Source organism: Zootoca vivipara, chromosome 7 (assembly GCF_963506605.1).
Source record: "Zootoca vivipara chromosome 7, rZooViv1.1, whole genome shotgun sequence".
NCBI lineage: Eukaryota > Metazoa > Chordata > Lepidosauria > Squamata > Lacertidae > Zootoca > Zootoca vivipara.
In genome coordinates, this window is record NC_083282.1 from 45,935,054 (window position 1) to 45,961,266 (window position 26,213).

General features: G+C 44.2%; 1 protein-coding gene across 2 annotated transcripts in view; it reads right to left on the reverse strand.

Moving 5' to 3' along the window:
- Positions 1-2,261: 2,261 nt before the first annotated feature.
- DMAP1 (DNA methyltransferase 1 associated protein 1) overlaps positions 2,262-26,213 on the reverse strand; it is a 33,286-nt gene continuing 9,334 nt past the window's right edge. For both annotated transcript variants that reach the window (XM_035121852.2, XM_035121853.2), the window contains exons 7-11: positions 24,200-24,385; positions 20,256-20,327; positions 8,306-8,378; positions 7,015-7,298; positions 2,262-2,607 (exon numbers count right to left, since the gene is read on the reverse strand). In XM_035121852.2, the coding sequence (XP_034977743.1) occupies positions 2,548-2,607; positions 7,015-7,298; positions 8,306-8,378; positions 20,256-20,327; positions 24,200-24,385 (675 nt within the window). In that variant the 3' untranslated portion in view covers positions 2,262-2,547. The remainder of the gene's footprint in view (positions 2,608-7,014; positions 7,299-8,305; positions 8,379-20,255; positions 20,328-24,199; positions 24,386-26,213) is intronic.

Sequence of the window (26,213 nt, forward strand, 5' to 3'; positions counted from 1 at the left end):
TTCCCAGTTGCACTTGAAATGGGAAGGGGAAGGTAGAGCATGAGTTAGGTCTGACAGCAGCAGGCCAACAGTATCATAGCCCTCCTTCCAACATGTTTCTGATGGAAGGTGAATATTTGAAAAGGCGGGGGGGGGGAAGAGTACAATTCAGTCATTAAAACAGTCAGCAAGCTGGAGAAACTCCAGACCAGAATGGAGGGCTACCTCATAGGCTAGCACTCAATATTTTTACACTGGTGAAACCAAAGTTACTTACAGTTAGCTCTTCTCTTCTTGAGGGTATCACTGGCTTCACTGCCTGCCACACACTGGAGAACATGCGACTGAAGTCTTAGATGTCACCAGTCAATCTCTTCCTGCTGAGGGCAAGGGTTATACCTAGGGCTTTGTGTTCTGCACTAAAAAACCCCATCAAAATTAAAATTAAAACTGGAATTCCATGGCCTGTATGCATTATGCAAATGTGCACATATTTGCTCATTTTGCATAATTTATTTTGCTACTCTAGGGAAGGGTAAAGAGCTATGCAAAACACCACAGCCTGATCACTAGAAGTCCTACTTAGCCCTCCTATGGCTTCAGAGATCTCACCAGAGATACTCACACACTTTCAAGGTGACCTTTGTAAAAGCTTATGGGCTAGAAACTTCCTTCATGGTGCTGACTTCTACATTTAATAGCAAAACGTAGCCTTTCCTGCTTAATTACACAGACTTATTTATACTGACTTGGAATATCCAACCCTACACTATCAAGCCAAACCTTCACAGCTGAAGCTGAGTCTAGCAATGAGAAATGGATGCTTCTTGGTTCTTGGAAAACCAGCATGCATACAGCTGGTTGCTCCAATGGTTACTAATCAACACAATTATCACACATCCAGGCGCCTCTGGAGGGTATAAGAGATATTGGTCTGCATGCAGCAGGCTACAACAGGAAAAGACAACCGTGAACACACTTACTGAACAAAATGGAACTTTCCTCCAAATAAACACACACAGGATTGTCCTGTTAAAAGTGTCTGAAGAACTGCTTTTTTATGTTAGCACAAAGAACTCTTCACAACACCACTACACTCGGGATGGGTGTGTATGTCCACAAAACAACACAGAATAATTCTGGATACTCTTAACAGATATGGGAGGGTACCTCACCTACCTGAGAGATGAGAAAACTAGGGATGCAGCATTTAGTTGGCTCGCTAAATTGATATTGAAAATTTGTTTAACTAAAAAGGTGTCACTGCTTACATCAAACGGAAGATCTAAATTATTTTTAGTATAAGGACTTAGAAAAATACATGGAGAGCAGGCAACATCTTGGCAGAGGCATTACCCCCCCCCCCCTCATCAAAGCAGGAAATACCTCCTGCAACGAATGAATGCATCACCTAAGATACAGTATGGGGGTCTTTTCCTCAACTCTGTTGTTTAATTCATATGCAGGGCACATGAGTCAACCAACTGTTCTATAATTAGATGAAACCTTGAGGGAAATAGGAACTTTGTGGACATCCAAAACATTCTGTAAGAATAAGCCAGAAACAAGCAAGCATGGCTTCCAATGGAAATGGGATAGTGGTGTGAGAATTAGTGCCCAACTAGGACCATAAAAAAGACTGTGCTTCAATGGTGGCACTGCAATAGGTGGAAGACCTTCAGTGTTCAAAGAAGCCTGAGATATGTCTGTCTTTTCTTGCAAAGATAAGTTTTCAATAAAATAATTTGTCCATGTAGCTCTGCATTGCAGTCTCTGCTACTCCGAGTCTGCCTTGCAGTTGTGAGATAGTTAATCATGTGTAGCACTATACCAGGGAGTCTTAGGCGGGCATTCGTCCCCTCTTGCCTCACATCCGTCATAAAAACTATTCTAATCCGTAAGATCTAGCTGATGATCCAGCACCTGCCTACTCCAGCTCAAGATCTATCTAGACCAGGGGATCCCAAACTAAGGCCCGGGGGCTGGATGCGGCCCAATCACCTTCCAAATCCGGCCCGCAGATGGTCTGGGAATCAGCATGTTTTTACATGAGTAGAATGTGTCCTTTTATTTAAAATGCATCTCTGGGTTATTTGTGGGGCATAGGAATTCATTCATATATTTTTTCAAAATATAGTCCAGCCCCCCACAAGGTCTGAGGGACAGTGGACCGGCCCCCTGCTGGAAAAGTTTGCTGACCCCTGATCTAGACAAAAGCAGCTCCTACCACCATACAGGTGCTGCCCTTCTGCCCACCCACCACAAGTGCTGGAAGAGTCAGATTATGGAACAAGAGGTAATGGATTCTGTATTTACAAGGAAGTTTACAAAAATCAGACATAGGAAAGACAACACAATCACCACAGCAACAACCAGTATGAGGCTGTTAATGCAAGGAAGTCCAACCCATTTACCTGGGGCAGCAACACCCTTTTCTGGAACAAGAGAGGGCAATGTCACTGCAGGAATCCCATAGCATAAAGTACACATACTGGCAAATGCAGCCATCTTGCCCCTACAGTCAGTGTCTTGATCCTCCGACATCCAGGATCTGGAACTTCAGGCAATTCATGGCTTCTTCACTTTTTTGACAGATGATGAACTGGAAGCAGATTCCCTGCGCTTTCTCTGTTCCAAGAAGCAGAAATGAAAGACAGGTGTTAACAAGAGGTCAGACCATCCGGGTCAGTGCTAGATGCAACACAAACCCTTTCCTGGAAGGTATCGGGTGTGCCCAGACAGGGAATTCAGGAAGAAAACCACCACACAACACCCAAGCAGACTCTGGGCCAGGCCTGTTACTTAAAAGCCCTGGAGGAACCTCATTAAGCTTGTTTTTTCACCGTAAAATGGTCTTATAAATGACTCTAGTGACAAAACCAAGGATACAAACCCCCTGGTATGGGGCAGACCTTTCCTGAGCCAGTATTTCTGGGTTTGACACATAAAGGGAAGGAAAATAAAGGGAAGGAGTAGAGGTAACCACAAGCCTGCCTGAAGCTTGTGAATTAACATTTAACGGGATTAGCAGATTCCACTGGCTGATGCATGACCCCTAAATCAGTCACAGGCCCCTCCCAAGGGCACACAGTGAAAACTTAGCAAAGAGTTGGGATGCCTGCAAATTGTACTAAATGTACCTGAAGTTTCCCCACCAGATCATCTGGGGAAGAGAGTGCAATGCAGAAAAAGGGGAAATGATCCACAGAAATTATCAAGTAACATTGGCAGCTTAAGGCCAAAGGCATTTAAACAAACAAACAAGCAAGCAAACAAAAAGCCACCACCCTCTCCTTTTCCAAGTCCACAGTGAATGGAGGAAAGAAATTAAAATGAGCCCTCTTGGGAACCACAGGCTGCCATCCACCACCTTTCCTTGTTTTAAATGTTCCAGGCATAAATGATTGAGAGCCTGCATTAATAATGAAGCCCCCCCACTTCTTGGGGATGCAACTATCTCCGTGGCAGAAAATGCATGCCTAAAATAGGAAGCCCCGGTTGATCCAGCAGAACTGCCTTCAGTGGCTTTGATTAGTGGGGAATGCGCACCACTTCGTTAACTGGCACCCTGTGAAAAACAATACCTAGAATTTTGGGAAATTAGGAGCAAAGGTACATTTAAAGCAGCCAGCCCAACCTGGAAACAAAGGAGTGGGGGCCTGAGAGCTTCCCAGGGAGGCTGCCGAATTAATGGGGATGAGCGCATGTGTTTGATAATCTTTATATGGCAAAAGAGCCATCTTTCAAATATGTCACAAATTCATATTAATCACCTTCCCTAGCTTGGCTCTGCCCGTCGCCGTGGGCAAAAACGGAAAGTGTCTGGTTAGGAAAAATGTTCTACATTGTAATTTACAAGAGCCTGGGAACCTGGCTCCCTGTTAATGGAAAGGAATGATTTTAAAATGAGAAAATATATATTATAAAACACACACGTATCGTGATACAGATACACATTTATATAGACGCGCAAGCGAGCTTTCTAACTCCATCTGGAAGGAAGGATGTTTGATGTTAACAATGTAACTTCTCACTTTCAAGCAGGCTCAGAAAACAAGGAGCCGGCAGGAGTTCAGATAAAGGCAGCTTAAAAGTCAAATGATTCTGACTCTGAACCCGAGACTTCTTAGAGGCAAGGTCCTTTCCTTTCCCCATTAATGGGCTGACTTGTGAGCCCAGGAACAAAGTGCGCTGATGTGAGGAATTCTGAGGAGAGTCAACTCATTATGGATGGGCGAGTGGAGTCTGAGTCGCACAAATCAAAGGCTCTAATCTGGAGTAACTGGCTGCACTTCTGCTTGGAACTAATTTGTTCCCAAGTTATACTCACCTTTCACCCTGCAAAGGCCCAGAGTAGCGTCCCTCCTGGGTCAGCAGAGCAATGCTCTGGGGTGGGGGTGGGGAGAAGGCTCCCTTCACTGTGGGCTGCCAGCAGTGGGCATCACGACATGCCCACAGCAGACTAACCAAGGCTGGGGTGCACTGGGCTGGCAGTAAGGTGGCCAAAAGCTGAGCCTATGAAGGTGGATATTCTCTTCTATTTTTTTCCAGCCTGCGATGAGAGGGAAATGTAGCACTAAAAGCCTAGTGGTGTCACATGCAGATGCTTGAATGCTAGACCATCTCTCCTACAGAATTACAAAAAAGAGTCCACTTTCCATTGTAACAGAGCTAGCACCCCAATTGAAATATTGAAGAAGCTTTGGGGAAGGAACAATTGCTCCTCTAAGGTTCCTGTGTAGTCTTTCAGGTCCACACCAATGACCAGCAATTTGGTTGCCATTCACAGGTGGTTCAAATGCCTGTATATATTATTTGGGATGAGAGAGCATGTGGTGGGTGGGTTAGTTGCTAATACAGGATACAGTGGGGAAGATTCCAAATTCATTACTGGGAAGGCGGTGCTATCAGGAGAGGCAGCAGAAAACTGGAAGCTAGAACTTTTGGAAAATACCAAACAAGGCACTTTTTAATATGCAGAGAACATGGTGAAACGTGAAGCCAAGATGTGTTTCTCCACATACATAGTAGCTCAATGCCAGGCATCCATGAACTTAACAAGAGCTGTTGGAGACTGGCATGATATTTTATGTGTTCTCTAGTCTACAGAATCACCCTGGCTGCCAGGGTAAAGTCCCAATAGACTTCAATCTGCGTGTTCTGTGGTCTTGTCTTTTATGCATATCATGGATTGGGGAAAGACCACGCTACTGGGGCTGCAAGCATTTAGAGAGTGTTTTATTTGTTACACTTTTCCACACAGGAGCTCAGAATGACCATTTAACCTAGCAACAATTCTATGTGGTAGACCAGCCTGAGAGATGCTACCTTGCCCAGGTCACTCGGTGAGCTTCATAGCCAAATAGGGATTTGAACCCAGGCTTCCTATGTTCAACCCCAATAATCTAGCCACAAAACAACAATGGCTCCCAAGTTTGAGAATTGCAGAAAATTATCGCTCACTGACCATCTGTTTAAGCCAATGTCCACTTGTTCACTCAGGTGGTGTCATATACATAGAGACAGGCAGTAGGGAAAATACTCTGGATGCTTAAGTCATGGAGCAGAATGGTTCTATGCCCAAATAACTCCAGCAGCAGGATCAGCTCCCTGAAAGGCAGGGAGAGACACACACACTCCATCGAAAGTGGGGCAGCTTCTCTGATTGGCAGCAGTGTCATTCCACACACACCCCAATGACACCACTCCCCCACATACTTATGCCCCTCCCCTCCATCTTGGCAGCAACAGTGAACCTCCCTGGGATGCCCCCCTCCTGCTGGGTGGAATTTCTTTCCCCTCCAAAGACAGCATAAAGTGGTCACAGTGTGAATGCGCTTGACCTTTTGTCTTGGACTAATCTAATTGTGTCGTCTTTGTGTAACCAGCCGGTAAAGGTCAGAGCTGTATTTAACAGGGGGGCCCTTTAGGTACCAAATTTGCCTTGCAGTGAATTAACTTGATTATATTTCTTTCAAATATGTCAGAGCCCAGGTCACATTAACCCTTCTGGTGCTGCCTTCATTCTTTTTGTTCCTATTCCAAGCATGGAGTTGGAAAAGAACAGCACTGGGGAAACATTTAAGTGCAATGTTTTGCAAACAGACACAAATCAGTGAAAACTCTCTAGAGCAGGCATCCCCAAATTTCAGCCCTCCAGATGTTTTGGACTACAATTCCCATCTTCCCCGACCACTGGTCCTGTTAGCTAGGGATCATGGGAGTTGTAGGCCAAAACAGCTGGAGGGCCGCAGTCTGGGGATGCCTGCTCTAGAGGAAGAAAAGCATTCTGAACTGGCCTGCTGCTGAGGCTTGCTGAATCCCCCCACCCACCCACCCCAAAGCAGGTGAGAATTTATGACACAGAGATGTGGGGCTCAATAGTATGGTCAAGCCCATTCAGTAGGAGAAGCCTCTAAGAATGAGTGGTTACTCAAAACTCCATGTCACCTTTAGAGCTTACAGAGAAAGTTTCTTGAATATCAAAAAAAGGAAAGCCATTTTTTAAAAAAACATCCTGACACACTGCTGTGCCAACATACTGGGACAGCCATTTTGCAAGGAAGCAAGAAGGGTTTGGTGGTCAGCTGACTAATGACCTGATCATATCCATGTTAAACACGAGTCATTGGATTAATCCCATTTACTCCACTGGAAAAAACTTCCTTGCACATAAAACCATGGAGTGGAAAGACAGAGACTCTCCCTTATTGAGAGGAGATATGATAGTCATCTTCAAAAATTTGAAGGGCTGTCACATGGAAGAAGGAGCAAGCTTGTTTTCTCCTGCTCTGAAGGGTTAGATGTGGTGGACTCTCCAGGGTTTTAAAGCAGAGATTGGATGGCCATCTGCTATGCATGCTTTAGTTCAGATTCCTTCAGTGCAGGGGGTTGGACTAGATGACCCTTGGTGTACCTTCCAACTCTACAATTCTTTGATTCCCCAGTGACCTTAAAAGGTATTGGTTTGCAGTGATATTGTTTCAAGCAGGCCTAAAGAGGTGCAAGGGCATGCCAACATCCATATATACTCACCGAATTGGGTGTGAGGGGAGCCCCCACCACATCAATGATCTGCTCCTTTGCGTCACCCTTGCTCTCTTCAGTGCACAAGCCTGACTGTCCATCAGCATGTGAGCCACCATCTGTGCTGGGCCCTGTGCTACCCGCTTTGGCCAATGCCTCATAGCGGTGCCGCAACATCTGCAGCTCATATTCACAGTTTGCGAACGCTTGCTTGAGCTCATACAGAAGCACAAGATCACTGCGCAACTCGTTGAACATCTGGACAATCTCCTCTGTGGGCATCGGACTCAGGTCTGCAGGAGGCAAAAGGAAGAAAGTTAAACAAGGGAACTCTGTCCCTTACCAGCTGCAGACTGCTCCAATGCTCCTCTGCAGGTCTTTGTTCAGTCCAAACCTTCTAAAGCAGAAAGCATTAAAGAGTCAAGTCCTTTATTGCCCCAGATGTAGCACAACTGGGAAGTTTTGCCTGCATTGGACCCCACTGCCAGCCAAGCTTTCACTGCTGTGCCAAGCCAGAGATGTAAGGACAGTCTAGATCAGTATTTTGCAACCTTGGGTCTCCAGCTGTTTTCGGACTACAGTTCCCATCGTCCCTGACCACTGGTCTTGCTAGCTAGGGATGGTGGGCGTTGTAGTCCAAAAACAGCTGAAGACCCAAGGTTGGGAAACATTGGTCTAGAAGGGAAGGCATCAGTTGGGCAACCCCATTAGTACACAACCTGAGCAAGCCACCGGAGCCAAGCATTATTGTACTTGCTGAATCCAGGGAGTCCACTGCCTCCCCTATCCAGGAGAGGCTAGAGGGGGGGGTGTTGTATTTTTCCCCTTAGCCAAAGGGCAGGCCAGGTATATCCCCACACAGGTCGCGTGGGACCCATCCAGAAGAGGAGCAACAAGGAAGCACAAAAGCCAGGCAGAGTCTCACAGACAATGGCCACTAACCCCTTTCACAGTACCTCTCCCTGCACGAAGAGATTTGCCTCCTTAATACTGGGCTGTCACTCTCGATGGCTTAAAGAACCCAAACAAGAGAGAAAGAGACAAAAGACTCTGTTCAAATACTTTTCGACTGGGAGGAATTTTTTGAGGGGGGATATTCTTGTGCATCATCTTCTGGCTTTTACCCCTCTGCTTCTTCTTCTTTTTTTAACAAAACACATAAGATCTTATTTTCAAACCCATTCACATAGTGTTATTCAAGGAACTGGCTGTATTACTTGGGGGAAAAAATAGCCCCTCGCGACTACAAAGGCTTTGCTCCATGGGTCTCTCTCTCTCTCTACCTGCCCTCTTTACTCACCTACTCCGAGTTCCATCAGCATCTGCTCCAAGGCTTTAATCTTCTTCTGTCCCACGGAGCTCGGCAGTTTCATCTGGAATACAAAGGTAACAGCCACACAGCTCTGAGCTAGCCCTCACTCACAGCCGCCTAGTTCAAACGGCAAGGGAGCTTTGCTTTTTATAGTGCACGGGGGGAAAAGCAAGCCAAAGAAAGAAAGAGAGAAAAGGGAAATCAAGTGCTGGGAGAGGGAGGCAGAAAGAAGGCCTGAAAGTTTGCAGACGAGGGCCAAGGGCAGGGACTGAAAAGCCTGGTCGCAAGGGCTTTTCAGTTCCTCCCGGTGCCAAGATGCGGAGATGCACAGCTTTACAGCTTCCATGTGCAACTGAATTAACAACAAAAGTTCTGCTCCGCTTCGAACCCTCTCCCGCAGTGCCCTGCCCATCAAAGAGCTCAATTACACAGCAGCTAATGTGCGATGCTGCCCTACTTTACTTGCTCTTGCCAGCCTGATTAGACTCGTGCACTAACAGACTTCCTTCTCCCTTTACCTGCCGAGCCCAGAGCCGTGGGATTCATTTACAGAGCCAGTTTTCTAACAAAAGACGCAAAGAGGCACAAAGAGCACACACACTAACTCAATTGGCAGAAGTGTGAACATACATTCACAGTGGAGCTGAGGGGGGTATGGGGAGCAGGGAAGTATTAGGCAGGGGCAGGGAACCCAAGCTGGGCATGAGATCACGCTTAGCTAAAAAAAACCAAAACCACCCTCACTACAACACTACGGGCAGGAGCAACTCAGAACAAGTGCTAAGGAAAAGTACAAAGAACTCAAGCACAATTTCAAGTGGGAAAAGGGGACTTGAGCACACAGGGGAAACTAGCCAAGCTAATGGCCTTCAATCACACCCTTTGGGCTTACAAAAACCCAAGTATAACAAGGACTACCAGGAAGGGCATCGACTTTAGATACCTGCCTCTTTCTCTTTCTGCCTCTTGCCCTTTTCTTACACAAGCAGAAAGTTGATCCCTGCACCATTGCTCAGTTTCCAGTATCAGATCGGTGCACCTTCATTTTTCAATAAGAAATATAGATATCAGCCTCTTTCAAAGGGCCACTTCCAAGTCAAGAAGATACTGGGAGCAGGTAACTGGAAAAACTCCCCAGTTGCTTCCAGCCTCTGACCAGTTAAAATAATTTAGAGCAGATTCACATTACCAACTCGCAGGAGGATTATGTCATGTAAAGCATCTCTCTGCAATGACAAATATGTGTGCGGCTGCCAACCTCATGGACAATCACAGCATGGTTACAACCATCTTGTAAAAACAATCAACCTAAAATCAGGAAAGACGCAGCACAGATACTTACATAAATCAGCCTCACCTGCAACTGCAGTGTGAGAGGGAAACCGATTTCTACTGGCTGCCAAGGTAAGCCAATCAGAGGCCTGGTTTCAGGTAGGCACTCTCAGAATTCTCATGAGGCAGCAATAATTTTTGCCTTCTCTTACTCATTACTACTCCCCATAATGCCCATCCCTTTGCAGTAGGTTCTCAGAACTTCAGGCCAGAAACAGGGGTTGTGAGGAATTCCCAAATCTGCAAAGGGCAGGCAGAGGTTTCCTTAGAGCAGGGTTTCCCAAACTTGGGCCTCAAGCTGCTTTTGGACTACAATTCACATCACCACTGGTGCTGCAAGCTAGGGATGATGAGAGTTGTAGTCCAACAACAGCTGGAGACCCAAGTTTGGGAAACCCTGCTTTAGAGTATGTGGAAGTAGCCAGAATGAGATGTCTAATGGGATTCTGAAGGTGTCAACAATAAAACATGAAAGATTAGATTCTTAACATATGGTACCCTGCTTAAGAGAACAGCATCTCCTCATAAGGCAACACTATTTCATCACATCCTGTTTTGAGGCTCTTCATGTATCTTTAGATAATCTACCCCACCTCACTATATAGGTTTTCAAGCCAGTAGAACAGGCATTCCCAAACTTCGGCCCTCCAGATGTTTTGGACTACAATTCCCATCTTCCCCGACCACTGGTCCTGCTAGCTAGGGATCATGGGAGTTGTAGGCCAAAACATCTGGAGGGCCGCAGTTTGGGGGTGCCTGCAGTAGAACAACACTTGTATGGCTGGGATCTGGGGGGAAGCCATGTGATGCTTTCCGTTCAGAATAAGCACCTTTCCTATCTGAAAGAGCTTTGTTAGGTTTCTAGCTCACTCCTCCCTGCTAATCACAGCTCCAGATATGCTGTCTTCTATATACTAGTAGGAGGAAATAAGGAGGATCTCCTTCATGTGTCAATCAGAGCTCCATCAATGACAAGCAAGGAAGGGCTGACAGCTAGACCCAGAGTCTTTAAACAACCAGGATTATTGCCTTGCTATGTTTTGGTCTGATATATTGGCAGCTTCAAGAATAGGAAGGGACAGAAGCAGTCTGGATGGATTTAGATGTACCAATAGACCGCAGAAGAAATACGAGGCCAACTCAGGAAAAGCGGGGCTGTTTTGAGTTTACTCTGCTTTAGAGAACATCAATTAAGCTTTCCTTTAATTTTGGGGGAGGATTTGGCCTGTGAACATGAAAGCTCCATTGGCTTCTTCAAGCAAGAGTATATTTTAATTTTACCGTCATTAAGAAAACGTTATGATTTATGCGGCTGCTGTCGAACTAATATCTTTAAAATTTAGCTGGCTAAGCCAATTCATCTTTAAGACTGATGAAGGTTGATTGCTCTCTATGCAAAATGTATTAAAACTAAATGAGGAGTCTATTACTCACAGGGCGCTGATAATCTGTTAGGTAGGCTCCGTTAGCCTGGCTGTCTCAACGGCAGGGGAAGGCCCAATGCTCCACTCACCTCGGCGCCAAAAGCACAGGCAGCTAAAAAGAGCAGGCATTCTCAAATCCTGCAGATTTTTGGTGCAATCAAGTCTGACAGAACTCTAAGGCTACAAAATGCAGGACTCTGATAAACGGTGCTGGTTTTGGCTACCACAGGGACCTATTCCCCTGGCTATGTGTGGTGTTCCCTCAAGCAGGACCTGTGACTAAAACTGTTGATGTTCTATGCGCTTTTCTGCTTGCTTCAGAGACCTATCTAGGTTCAGGAGTGAGATTCAGCACTATTTGCCCACAAAGAGATCTGGGTAACCCAACGCCTCCAATAGAAGTGCCTTTCTGACACGACAGTGCCTGTGACAGAGCTCACTAAAGTTCCCCTAATCCAGGAGTCCCAAGTTATTGCCCTAATAATGTGCATTAAGTGTCCACATTCCGCATCAGCCCTTCAGCAGAGATCCCGCTACACTGGATAAGAAGAGATACAGATTCATTCCTAACTCTGTCAATTAACCCTTTCTGCTTCAAAAGGATGCTTGTATCAATTTATGAGCAAAACTGGGGATGTCAATAGTCACATGTTGGTACATGTACTGAAGGCTGATGTAAACCCAAGTATGAAGTTGATAGTAGTAGCATGTGCAGTTTTGTTCCTACGCACACTTCTCCATTTCCTTCCCAGACAAGTCTTGCATGGATCTTTAATGGGGGCAGATTAATGCAATAATCCAGCTGTTTAGCATTGCTCTTTGACTGGATAGTGCTGGAAGCAAAACATTGGGATGAGGCACAGAACTATAGGGCTGAATCAGTTTGACAAAGATGCTTCTGAAAAAAATGTTGGTGGCCATTAGCCACCTAGATGGAATCTGCAGGCTACATATCTGAAACGACCATTCTGTATCTTGCAACACATCTCAGCTCAAAAGGGCAACACTGCATGTTGGGACTTATGGCAGATTGAAAGCCTTCAGGAGCAACATTAGATTAAAGGTGGCCGATCACAACCTGCTGTTTTCCACTAGGCAACAAAGTACTTCCCTTAGCACCCCTCTGCAACACCGGATAAAGTTCATTGTTAAGCAAGTGCAATGGAAGGATTCTTGAAAAGCATGTAGTGTCAGGCCCTCCCTCTTTGTAACAATCTATTAAAATTATTTATTATTAACTAAAGTCCCCAAATAATAATATCTCAAAAAATGGATTGCTCACATTGAAGAAGTGATTAGCTGGAATTTTTGAGGTTAATATATCTTGGATTCTCCCGTCTTCTGACAACCTCTCCCTGCAGCCCTCTTTGCAACGCCAGCTTGTGCTTATAATTATGCCAGCATCACTTTTGATTTAGGGACTCTGAGCCTTTGTCCTTGCTATAAACAACCAGTAAATGCATGAACTGTGCAGAAAGAGAAAAATAAATAAAAGGGCAACACTCCAATATATGAATCAAGGCCACGTGACTGGAAGAAGAGAGCAAGTTTGCAGAGGGGCAAGTAGGTGGGACTTTCTCCCTGAACCACCAATGAGACTGGCAGGGAGCAGACTAGTAAACAACCTCCTAGTTGCCAGAGTAAGACAATGAATCAATACAGGCAAGAATATTCACACCTGGCACACTTCCAAGCCCTCTTATTTAAAAAAAAGCAGTAAAACAAAGCATATGTTCTTACACCAACAAAGACAACTAAAAAATAGAAGAGCTAAAACAGTCAGTTGTTTAAAAACTAAAAAGTTTGAGTAAACAGGTACACCCCACTTGCTATTCACATGGCCACAGTGTAGGTGCCTAACATAGCTGTGGGTGGGGAACCTCAGGCCTGGGGCCAAGTGAAACTATGCTACAATGAAATGATTCTATGCCACAATGATTGAGGATCCTACCAGACACTGTAAGAATATGTGTAAGCATGTGTGTAAGGGCTATTATGAGCATATTATTTAAACCATTACCATTTTCCTTAAGCCTGCTCCGAATTTTAGATACACTGATTGAGATACATTTAGGTCTCATAAAACTCTGCAAGGAGAGTGCCACCACATTTGGGCTCAACAGAAGTCCATGGTCCAATTGCAAAGCATTCAAACAAAAGTGCCAGACTCTTGCAGCAACAAGTATCAGAAAATCTGTCTTCTTTTTTCTACAGCTTCCAATCAGGTACTAGCAACTTCCCTGGAACTAGAGTTTTTTATTTCCTGTTAATTGCTCAAGCCCTGAATTGCTTTCTTTTTCACTCACAGAAGTGTCCAAACTGGCTTTAAATTCCACACTATGCTCACCCTAGAGAAGTGAGCCCATCCTCTGTTGTATTTAAACCTGATCAAAGGGCAGATTTTCGTCTGCCACTCTTCAAGCTTTATTGTAAAACAATAATCTACTAAATGCATACCATCAGCCATTTTTATGCTGTCCTAGATTTACTGTAACCATATCTAAAGATTCACATGCAGAGCATGATCCACTTTGGGTTCTGAGCCAGCGGCTCTGGAATCAATGGGCATTACACACAAATACTGTACGTCTGTGCAACTTCATCTCATTTCAGTGAGGGTTGCACAGAAAGGAATTCCTGGTGGGTTTCCACCTCCATCCTCAACTCCCAAGATGGAGATAACTTTTCCTCACCCTGTCTTTTAGGAATAAGACACAGACCAAAGGATTTCAATTAAAAGCATTTAGATTTAAGTCATCCATTAGGAAAGGTTTTCCTGTCAGATCACTACAGCGATGGAACAGGCTGCCCAAGGAGGTTGTGAAATCACCTTCTCAAGCTCCAACTGAGTAATTTCCTTTGAAGGATAAAGCGAGCAGCGATGCAGGCATTACCCAGATAAGAGGGAACCATCAAATTGTCCAGGAGCATTAGGATATTTTCCATATGGGTTTCCCTTCCTTTATGTGACCCAACATCCTCTTGGCATTTTTCAGTCACAGCTGCAGGTTGAGTAAAGTTCTTCCTTTAGTATTTGATTGTTCACAGCTATGCAAAGTATTTACGCTTTTCAGCTGTTCTTTCCTTTATGTAGAGTCTAGGTTATTTTTGTAATGACAGCTCACTTTTAAGGAAATTCTTTCACTCACAGCTGCATTTTACTATACGCAAATCACAGGAAGATTGACTCTGATTGGGAACCAAATTCCTCCAAGATTACTTTGCAAAAATTACTTCCAGGCCATGTTAAGCAATCTGGCACATGGCTAGAAGTAATTCTGGCAAATAATGGTCTCTAGCAAAACTTAACACCTTACTACATGGGTACATGCCCCAAACCCAATATTCTTAAAGGACCAGAAGCCTTTCAATGTCCAACCTTCTGCCTATAGCTAAATCTCAGAAGTCCACTATAGGCAGAATTAATAAACATATATATGCAAATATTATTAGCAAAACTAGTAATTCAGGTATTTGTTTATTTAAAGATTTACATCCCACCTGGCAGGACAATTGTCCTCCCAAGGCAGCATATAAAACCAGTAATAAAACATATGCATTCAATCATATAATTAAGTCATTTAAAGTAAAAGACAACTATTTTTAAAAAAGAATTTTAAAAGTTGATTAAAATAAGAACATCTTAAGGATCCTTTTATGAAAGCAAGTAAAAGTCACTTCATGGGTGGGGGGCATGATCATATTCCATAACTATGGGATCACCACTTAAAAGGCCCTTTTCTTGATACCCATTAGCCTCTAATCTACAGTTCAGAAAATATGGTGCCCATAACTGATCATAAAGCTCAGGCTGGACTTAGGACTTCAATCGCAAAAGCCAGCACTTTAAATTTGGCCCCAAATGCAGGGAGTAAGTGGGTGCATGCACACTTGTACATCCTTCATTGCGCATTTGGTACATTTGTGATCAGGAGCTTTAGCTTATGAAATCTCATCTTTCAATTAATCAAGGGTGACAGCCATTTGAGGCATCACACTTACACGACAAAAACTTCTGCTTACCCTTCCTTTCCTCCTTCTGCAATCTCCCCAAATTTCCTCCAGAGAGCTGGGAGACCCTTTGGAGCAGATGGGGAGAGGAAATCCTATCCATTGGCATGACAGTATTACACAAGCCCCACATTTTTTACAACCAGTCTCCCATAAGTAAAAGATTTGAGAACCACCGCAGTACTGGACATACTGATGAAGGGTTAGAAGAATACTTCTGACTTGTATTGCTTCAGCGCTCAATATCTGTTAGTAAAACAGAGATGACATTCAAATCACACTTTCCGCCCATCTTGCCACGTGCTCCATGTCCCAAGCTATTATCTCACACATTTGTGTAGTGGAGTCTAGCTCTGCACGCTGTTACTACATGAATGTGTCAGTAAAAGCAACAAGAACACTTCATCTTTCTAACCATTGGAAGTCTTTTCCCATCGTGGCAACATACAATTTCCGGCTAATAAGAAGGTGCTGATTACCATCAGCTTATCTCACCAAAATGCCTTGCAGCACAGTCAATACTAAAGAGATAAATTATTAATTGTTCCAAGTAATTAAATTTATCAAATCCAAATAAATATTACTGGTATTTTATGTAACTGCTTTCAAGGCTCGGCCTCTGAAGGGACAGTATTGATCAAGCGAAGAAAGACAGATGTTTCCCCCGTTAGCAACTGATGAGGTCTGGCTCTGCATTAATGTCAGAGAGAAGGCGCATGGCCAAGGGCCTCTGGTGAAGAGTAAACAGGCAGCGCACACAACCGCTTCAAAGCGAAACAAATCAAATATTGAGAACATGCATTTAATATATACACATACCTAAGCCGCCCCCCTCCCTCGTGCCAAGCTTTGACCAAAATACTCGTTTATCTTGAATGCGTAGTACAATCCTAGCCCCCACCCCATCCCCGTGCTCCGAGAAAGCAAGCACCACAGTAGATTGTACCTCATTAATCAGTGCTAAAAAAGTGCTCAGTTGGCTAGTAAATATTTAAAAGCCAGTGAGGTTGGATGTGTGAATCAATGGGAATGAAAGCTCCCTCTCCCCCTATTTCTTTTTAATTGGTCTGACCACCAATTTGTCTACAAGATCCTAGTTAGCAGGTAACAAGTAAAACTGCCGGCTGGAAGCCTTTCTTGGTAGAAGGTGCCCAGCTGTGAACTAAACAATTGCGCCACAGCATCTCCCAGTGCGCTCCCTGGCTCTGAGGCTGCTAAGAACTTTCTTTTATCCTACTGTTTTTGCCTCATTATCAAAGACTTAGCAGTCTAGAGTCCAGACCTCTTGCCTCATCCCAAAGACTCAGGGCAAGAGCCCCAAAGCAGAACCCAAACACACACCTATTCTTTGCCAATGTTCTCTTTAGCGAGGAGGATAGGGTAGCAAGAAAATGTATCAACAAAATTGCCTGACAAAATGTATATTAACACAGAGGGAATATTAAGGTTAAATATATATTTTAAAAGTCCACATTCAGAGAGAACACAAATTTAAAGCCTTCATTCTATTCTAAGCTGGCAGCATGGAAGTCTACAAGAATAAATTAATTTCTCCCCCCAAAAAAGTGAGGGGAGATATGAAATTTTTGCACACATTTCAAATTCACTGGCACACAATATATTTGAATCATACAAAACTGCCCCTTTTTCAAAGTGACTACTGTCTAGATTGAGGAAGGGAAGATTGCTTTTGTTCAATTCTTTAAGGACTACAATGATCAGGTTTGGTCTTTTGAAAACCAAATTCAGCTGTTAATTTCTGATAATTAACTGTAGAAGCAAAAGATCTGTACAGAACGTGTAGTGACAACTGCTCCCCCCCCCCCTCAAATTTCTCTAAAATCCTGATTGCCAGCACTTGGTTACTCTGCAAGCTTTAAAAGACTATTATCGAATTAAGGAAATTATCAGGAGTAGGAAAGAGAGTACAGGACATTATTAGGGCACTTCCAAACAAATCTGTTAATTTGTAAGATCTTCATTAAGCCAGAACTTGGGGAGCACTGGTTTTTTTTATGATATTCAAGCAAATCGTTTCCCTCACTATTATGCAGAAAACATCATGTTGATCTTAGATACAAAGCTGCCGCTTGCTTCTCCATTGCAACAAACTGCAGAAGAAAATCTGAACAAGCTGTTTAGAAAGAGGACTTAATCCAGGCAGTTAACAAATCCTCTCCCAATTGCTCCCCAGGGCTTCCATGTCTGCTCACCTTTGCGTATGTCACACTGCACACCATCTCCAAACCTTGTCAATCAAAAACAGAGGTGGGAGTGCTGGCACCAAAGAATATACTGGCAGAAATAACAGCCCAATAAAGCCAGCTTTTTCCAATCCAGGCCAACACTTAGAATCACAATCACTTGCAGAAGCTTTGGAAATGCCACACAAATATTGGTAAAGCCTCCAGACTCCATGAGTGCCAGCAGCGTAGAGAAAACTATTAACCCTTGAAGACAAGAGGCCCAATTAAGATATTGTGGATACAGCATGGCTGCAGGAATGGCTGGGCACTAGTGCACTGATGTTAACTTAGCATGTTATCCCCCCATTCTATGCTGTTCTACCCTTTGAATGTTGCCAGCGAAGCAAAGGATCCAATTACAAAGCAATGGCAGCCGTGCTACACTCCTAATACATGAACTGGGACCTCAGACAAGGTTAAATGAGTGGTCAAAGGCCAATTCTCATCACCCAATATCTTTTCACCCAGTGATTCCCTAGCCAAAACAATGGTGATATTTAATGCCAACATATCCCAGTAATGGAGCTAGATTTACCAACAACCAGTCTTGCCTTATGACTATGGACTTAAATTTTAGGCATCTCAAGATCTTTGAAGTGGGGGAAACTACAGTTTCTTCAGGTTTGGACAAAACAAGAAATTGCAGTTTAGAACAGAAGCTTTCAATCTCCTCTCTTCACTTGCAAAGGGGTGGGAAGACCATGTAAAACCAAGGCTCATGCTCATAGCAAACAAACCATGGTTTGTTATTAAGGCTGAACCAAGCCATAGCTACTCACCTCCTTGCTTCTGCTCCAAGCAGCATTCCAAGGCATGTACCAAAGTTACACCAATTAACCTACTGTCAGCAACAGATTTCTCATATATGCACTGTAGCCAATTTGCTCTTCCTACTGTATTCCTACTGCCATCATTGATTAGCTTGCTCAGTAACAAGGAAGGGACCTGATCTGCAACCACTTGCTCAAGAACCTTGTCCAAGGAGGGGAGCTTGACAACTGGCTGGTAGTTACTTAAGATTTTCCGAATCCAGGGAGGGTTTCTTGAGGAATGATTTCACCATTGCCTCCTTCAAGCAGGCAGGGACCACCTCCTCTCGCAAGGAAGCAGTAATCACCTGTCTCCTCCTTGTTAGTTTTTATCAGCCAAGAGGAGCAAGAGTCCAGAGCGCAAATGGTCACCCTGACCAATCCAAGCACCTTGTCCACATCAAGCCTTCCAAACTGAAATTCATCCAATACAACAGGTCTAGACAGTGCTCAGGATACCCTTTGAAATTCATATGTTTTACTTGTGGACTCAAGATCCCAACAGATGCAGGTGATTTTGTCCTCAAAATGCATTGCAAACAAGTCACAGTAAGCTACCATTGGTTCTATCACCTCCTTCAGGCCAGACTGCAAGAAGCTCTGCCTGACAGTCCAACAGGGATACAATGGAGAAAGCAAAGTATGCCTTCTTTGCTGCCTTCACTGCCACTGTGTATGCCCGATGATGAGCCCTCACCAGTGTTCAGCTACATTCAACTGGAGTTTTCCTCCATTCACATTCAAGCTATCTCCCATCTTGTTTCCTCACCCTAAGCTCTGGAGTATAACAGGGAGCCAAGCAAGCTCCACAAAGCAGGTGCGATCATGTCAATAGCCCGAGCCATTCAGATGTTCCAGAGGTCAGCCAAGGCTTTGACAACAGCACCGGTCATATCAGCTGGAAAATCGCCCAGCGCTGACTGGAAACCCATCGGATCCATCAGCCTCTGAGGGCGGAGCATCCTAATAGGTCCCCTGCCTCTGAAGAGGGGAAAAGGTTCTGAAAGTCTAAATCTTAACAGGAAGTGATCTGACCATGACAAGGGACTTGTGTCAATATCCCCCACTTTCAAGCATTGGGCCAATGACATGATGGGACAGCCCCATGAAGCCCTGAGTCACCCCAGAGTCAGTTACCTCAGCATGGATGTTGAAGTCCCCCAGAACCAACAGTTTGGGAGTCCTCAACACAGCCTCTGAAACCAGCTTTGTCAGCTCAGGCAGGGAGACGGCTGGGCAGTGAGTGGGCCTAAGCTGCACCTTACACCTTTGCCTTGTTTATCTTTTATAAAAAGAACCATTATGTAAATGGGGGGGGGAGAGAGAATGGGGAAACAGAAAGTTATTTGCCAAGTTAACATTGTATTATAAAAATGCCCTCCAATTAACTTCAAAAGAGGCAGAAAGTTAGTTACATGTCCCAACTGCTTCTTCTCATGAAGAATGCTGCAAAATCCAGGTGTCTAATTTTTATTTTAAAACTACCCATGGGAACAGTGCTGTTCACAGAAGACAAAGCTAGCTTGTGATCCATTCCCAATGATTTTCCCAGGACTCTTCTCCTGGCTACATATTCTGCTGGGGTCCCATTATCAGGCATGATACCCTGTTTCTCATATTTTAAGACATACCCATAAAATAAGCCATAGCAGGATTTTTAAGCATTCAAGGAATATAAGCCATACCCCGAAAATAAGACATAGTGATAGGCGCAGCAGCAATGCCGGCTGCGGCAGGAGGAGGAGGAAAAAAATAAGACATCCCTTGAAAATAAGCCATAGTGTGTTTTTTTGAGGAAAAAATAAATATAAGACATGTCTTATAATATGAGAAACACGGTAACATGACCTCAGATGGAAGCATAAGAGCGCAGAGACATATTCAGAAGAGTTGAGGCTTAAGGAGCAAAGAAACAAGTTCAGCCATGCACAACTGGCACCTCTAGTGGGCCTCTAGTGCAAACACACAGCTATTATTTCTGAGACCAGCCAGAACCCACATTGATATTACAGCCCAGACTCCAATGGACCTTTAACAGCTTTAAAGGGAGAATAAAAAGGAAATGAAAGCAATCAAGCATCCACACAGGGCTCCAACGACCAACATAGTAGCCTACCCTCTGACTCCGCAGTGTGACACCTGCAGACTTGAAGTCCGGAAACTTGATGCCAGCAGTCTCTGGGACAGCCTAAAAGAGAAAGAGACAGCATATGTTGAGAAAAGGAAATGCAAAAGGATGTACAAAGACCACACTCTGACAGAGAGCCAGCTGTCAATGTCTGCACTAAGAAGGACAGAACTCCTTAGTACAATTGCATGGCCCTGCTAAGGAAGACTGGGGGAAACCATGGATTTTGAGAACTGCACCCATTAATTTTAATACCTTTTAAATTGCCAAAGGTCGCTTTGGTATATTAAGATATCAACAATTTATGCTAGTACAAATCTAGCTGTACTAGGAACGTACTGAAAATTATGCAGGAAAATTGCATCTAAAACAACCAGTGAGACATGGAAAGGGTTTCATAGCGCTAGGTCAAAAAAAATAGCCCAAACTATACTGACATAACATGTGACACTGTCCTTAAAAGCAGCACTACCCTAACAGCAGTCTCTTCTGGATGAACCACAAAGATTTTACTAGGCTAAAATCTACAGGGCCTCACACTAGCTAGGACTGTAAGAATGCTATTCAGGTCTCCCAGGTCTCCAAAATCTGGCTTAACTTTTACATCTTTGTTTTGCCCAATTCCTGAAAACAGACTCCAATAGATAAAATTACTTTTATGAATCATTTTACACAAAGTTAGTCAATCACCACATTGATTTGCTCACTGGTTTAAAATCTGTTTGCTTTGATCCATTCTGGATTATTTTAGCCTCAATCTTTTTACTATGCTGCATACAGTAGAATGCACATTGCTACCTGAAACCCTTGCACTGACAGAACATTCACCTTAACACTACACTGAATGCAACCTTATAGTCTTGACCTGTAGAACTCACAACACACTAGTATAACTACAAACCTGGACGCAAGAAGGTTTTAAAACCCATGGTCCCAAGTGTGGATATATTTTGGAGTACAACTCTGAAATGCAAAGTTATGACTTCTCAAAATCCTGAGAATCTAAGATTTGTTTAAGAATACAGTCACATCTCATGTTGCGTCCGCTTCAAGTTACGTCTTTTCAGGTTGCATCCCACGCCGAACCCTGAAGTACTGGAACGGGTTACTTCTGGGTTTTGCCGTCCGCGCATGTGCAGAAGTACTAAATCACGCTTTGCGCATGCACAAAACCACTGAATTGCGATCAGCACATGCGCAGATGCGGCGCTGCGGGTTGCGAACATGCCTCCCGCACGTATCACGTTCGCAACCCAAACGTCCACTGAATCTTTAAACTCTCCCCACCTGATCATTGCATGTTTTCTGTTCCATGTATACAGCCAATAAACCAGGATTAGTATCACTTTCCGTTAACTATTTAACTTCTGTACCATTTGTACTCAACAACTTTACTATTCTTGTTCTAGCCATTTGTTCCCTGCATGAACTTCATGCTGTGGGGAAATATACCCATCTCATAGTGCCTTGCATTTTTCACCAGGAATAATGTATTTCTCTTCTAGCCAAATATTTTCCCATTACAAGCTAAGCATGTAATTTATCCGCTGTTTAAACACTGCAGATTCACAAATGCTTCAATACAATAAATTCTTGGACAATTAAGCTATAATTTTAAAAGCGTGTGTGCATATCCTCAGCAGAGGAAGAAAGAAACCCAGCATAATAAGCTCTATTGCAGATCCCTCTATCTTTGCCTCTTACTTAATTAAAAGGGAGCTATAGTAATCCTAGGAAGCTGCTAAAGCTGACTGGAAGACAGAAGACAGGGGCTGAGCTGGATACATATATGTTTGGATACATATACGCTTCTCAAAAGAAAAATTGTCACCAGTCCAAAACATCATTCTATTGAACATGTATTTTTTTAATAAAAAAAAAGCCTTTCCACCCAGAAATTTCAATATTGTAAAGAGATAATACCGTGGATCATCCATGAGACAACTGATATATTCTGTGAACCCAAGGAAATACTGATGACTAGTACAATAATCACTGAGATAATTCGCTGAGCAGGGAATTATCTCCCATCATTTAGCAGTAAACTTTCTTACTTGTGTTTGGCCAAGACCTAACCTGTTGAAGCTATGCAATTTGGTTTTCCACGTTGCAAACAAAGGAAAGCCCCCATTCACAGCCCAGGAAACTGTGTTGATTACAACAAATTAGTTATTCTATCCCTTCAGGACACCGGAGGGAAGATAATATGACAAATTCCCTTTACCATTTGGCCCTTCACCAAAGAGTTAAAATCCAGGAGCAGTTTTGGGCATGCCCCTATCATCTCCCCTTGACAATTATCTGCCTAATCCCTAATGAAAATGAGGGACACACTAACTCCCTCCCACACTGCACAGTCTGTCTTCACCTCACATCAGAGCAATTAAACAGGTTGCTATCCCTCACACGCCAGCATGAGCTGTAAATGCTTCAACCTCAATTGACTCTTTGGTAAATGACTTCCCTTTGTTGAGATGATGCTGATACAGCCCTCAATTCAAATTCTTAGTTAAAATGCATTTTTTCCCCAAGAAAACCCCACACACGTTTCCCTGCTACAGTTGGTAATTGACTCCTAATGGACTCTGTCATGGTTGAAACAGCACTAGTGCAACAACAGAAGCTGCCTTCAGGAGCCCTGAGGTGCTTACCTATAGGCAGGCACAAGGGCCCCAGGCAATACCGGGGGAGACAGCCAAACACGCCTCAAGCATTTTGAGCGGCTATTTTTGATTCCACATGCTGCATGGCATGGAACAATCTGGCTGACTAAGTGCACTGACTAAGAGGCAAAGGGAAACTGAAACCACAAACCTTCAGGGCAGCCCAACCCAAGTCAGAAGAGCAGTCCTAACAAGCAGTAAGCCTGTAGTGACACAAAGTGGTGCACACTTTTTTTTCTTTTCTTTTTTTAAGTGTGTAGTGGCTTCTTCCTACTCATCTCACGCCTTACAGCCATCTGAAAGGCAGAGTCCTTTCCCCAGAAACTGCATGGTGTCAATGTGGTAATTCCACAGTGTATTCTAAATAAAACACAGTGCTAGATATTTCATATATTATTAAGACATTCTGTTGTTCCACCACTCACAACCTTTAAATCATATTGTGGTCTAATATTTCATAGAATGAGTAAGAAGTCCACAACTGAACATAGGAAAGGTAGAGGCAAAGAGGCACTGCATTTGCATTGGTATTTTTTGTACACCACCTTGGTGTTCTATGTGTGGGTGGTATATAATTTTTTCTTAATAAATAAATGAATGTCAATGTCCTTATGTTATCCACTTACACCTACCATCTTGAGGTTTTAGGAAGGCATCAAAACACTTGTTCTAGGTGAGGGCAGGAACATCAACTAAAGATCATTCTCTTTTAACATTTCAAAAATATTGGCTTAAGCCTAGATTAGAAGAGCTTCAATTCCTCTGCAAGCCTGTAAATTATGCCAGACCCAGAAGCTCTGGGAAACCCGAGAAGGGAGTTTGACCACTACCTCATCCTGTAATTGTAATTTTTTAGAAGAAACCAGCTGAAAAATATGCTTCTTTCAAATTTCCTTAATCTCCCCCCGTGTTGCTATGCTGCATGGCACAAAGAAGAGCAAGTTCCTTGCTGTGTATTCACTAACCACTGAACTGCTTGCTCTCTGAGAGGGCTTTGCATGAGTCCAGTTTCTCTCCTTCCTAGTGCAGCACTTTCAAGTCCTTCCAGCTTAACCGAAATCCCTCTGCAGCTTGCAATATGATTGAAACCCAACTTTTCTGCACACCCCAAGAGATATGAGGGTCTAAAAAGAAACAAATAAAAACACAGAAACAATGCTTATATGGCGAGGACCGGCAAACCACCCCTCACTCCCTGCCTGCCCCAGGCCGTGACAGACAAATGGCAAGGTTGAGCCCTAACAAAGAGGGCAGGCACAATATATTTACAGGCTTCTCCGTCTCTTTCTTCTGTGGCAGCTTCTTCTTGGGTGCCTTGCGCTCTGCACGTCTTTGTTCAGTAGTGGTGTCAGCGGCGGTGATGAGTTTCTGCAAGTCTTGTGTTCGCTTCTCCCTCTCTTTCTTCCTGGCTTCGATTTTCCGCAACTCCTGGATTAGATATTCCTCCTCTGACACCTACAGGTGAAAAGGAAACATGACTGGAAAAGCAATCCAAAGGGGACACTTAATGGCAACAGATGTGTTTCTGGCCTGGGTTTCACCTGTCCTGTGGTCTTCTGGGAACCAAGTAACATACAGTACTACCAGGGCCGTCTTAAGGTCCTTGGGCGCCCTGGTGCAGGGATCCCTCGGGCGTGCGCGCCCCCACACGCTTAAAAAAAAGAAAAGAAGGGAAACTCACGGCGGCCCCCGCACCTCACAGCCGCGCTGTGCCAGAGGCCGCTGGATAAGCAACCGGGTGCTGCTGAGGCGCGACAGGAGCTGCTCGCGGCCGGGCCGCCTCTGAGTGTCGCGGGCCATTTCCGTGGCCCGCCTGCCGAGCTCTGCACGCCGGCCAGAGATGCAGCTGGGTGAGTGCAGGATGCAGCCGTCGGGGTTTCTTCCCGCCAACAGGGCGCTGCGTTTCATTGGTAGAGGAGCTGACATGTGGCTTCGCCTCTACCAATGAAACGCAGCGCCGGGGTGAGGGATGACCCTGGCGCTGCAGAGCGGAACAGGGTCCTAGAGCCCCTGTTCCGCTCGCTTACCTCCCTGCTCTCCCGGCGCGGCTGGTGGAGGAAAAAGGGAGGCCACCGCAAAGCTCCCGCACTTGCTGGGGCACCCCTCAGCGCCCCCCTGGTTGCCCAGGCGCCATGGTGCATTGCGCCACTGGAGTCAATGGGCGAGCCGGGCCTGGGTACTACTAGAGAGACAAAAGCAGCAACAATGTTCTCACCCAAGCAATTTTTAAAGGCTCATGAAGCCTTGAAACAGTAGATTCCACAGCCAATCAGATTCCAAAGCTCTCACAATGTACTGTATATTCCTGCGTATAAGACTACTTTTTAACCCAGGAAAATCTTCTCAAAAGTTGGGGGTCATATTATACACCAGGTCGTATTTCTTATATGGCGAGTATATCCCAAACTCTATATTTTAACTGGAAAAGTTAGGGGTCGTCTTATACGCCCAGTCGTCTTATACGCCAGAATATACAGTATATAGTAGACTGTAGTATATAGATTCTACATTGTTAATGTCACTATCGCATTGTCTCTCTTTTCTTATCTCCTGCCTATATAAGGGCTCTTCACAGTCTCGCTTTCTTCCACCACACATAATTTACAAGTCCCTGCCTTTCCTTTCTTGGCCCCTTCCCCCATTTTCAGCACACAGGCTGCCCTAGCTATACCCCCACAGATACACCTGCTCACAGAGCTTTCTGAGTGTGTTTAACACAGTCAAACCTACCTTTCACTTTGTTTCATTTCCTCAGAAATATGAATGTTTATTAACATTCTCAGCCAATACCAGATCAGGCAGTTGCTGCCAGCACCTTCACCACCAAACTACAAGCTACAAAAAGATGCCGTGTCCAGGGTGTTTCATGAAAGCAACCGTTTTTCTCCAGGTAATGCAATTACCCATGCAGTAGTGCAGGCATGTCCAAAGTCCATTTCAGGGACCTAATCTGGCCCGCCTAATCCAACCCTTAAAAAGCTCAACAATTTCAATCCTAAAAAAAGGCCAACCACTTTGGTCAGCCCTTTGGTCGGCCCTCACAGCCCTTCACTTCATCAAATCTGGCCCTCTTTGAAAAAAGTGTGAACACCACTGCATTAGTGAAAAGAAAAATATGCTAAATGCATGGTCTGAAATCCAGAGATAGAACCTGACAAGCGTAATCAGCACTACACTTCTATCCTTCTCAGAAAAAACTCAAATAAAACGTATTTTAACACATTTTGTTTTCTAGTACTTATTCCCTCATTCACATTGATTACTTAATATGTGTATGCCCATT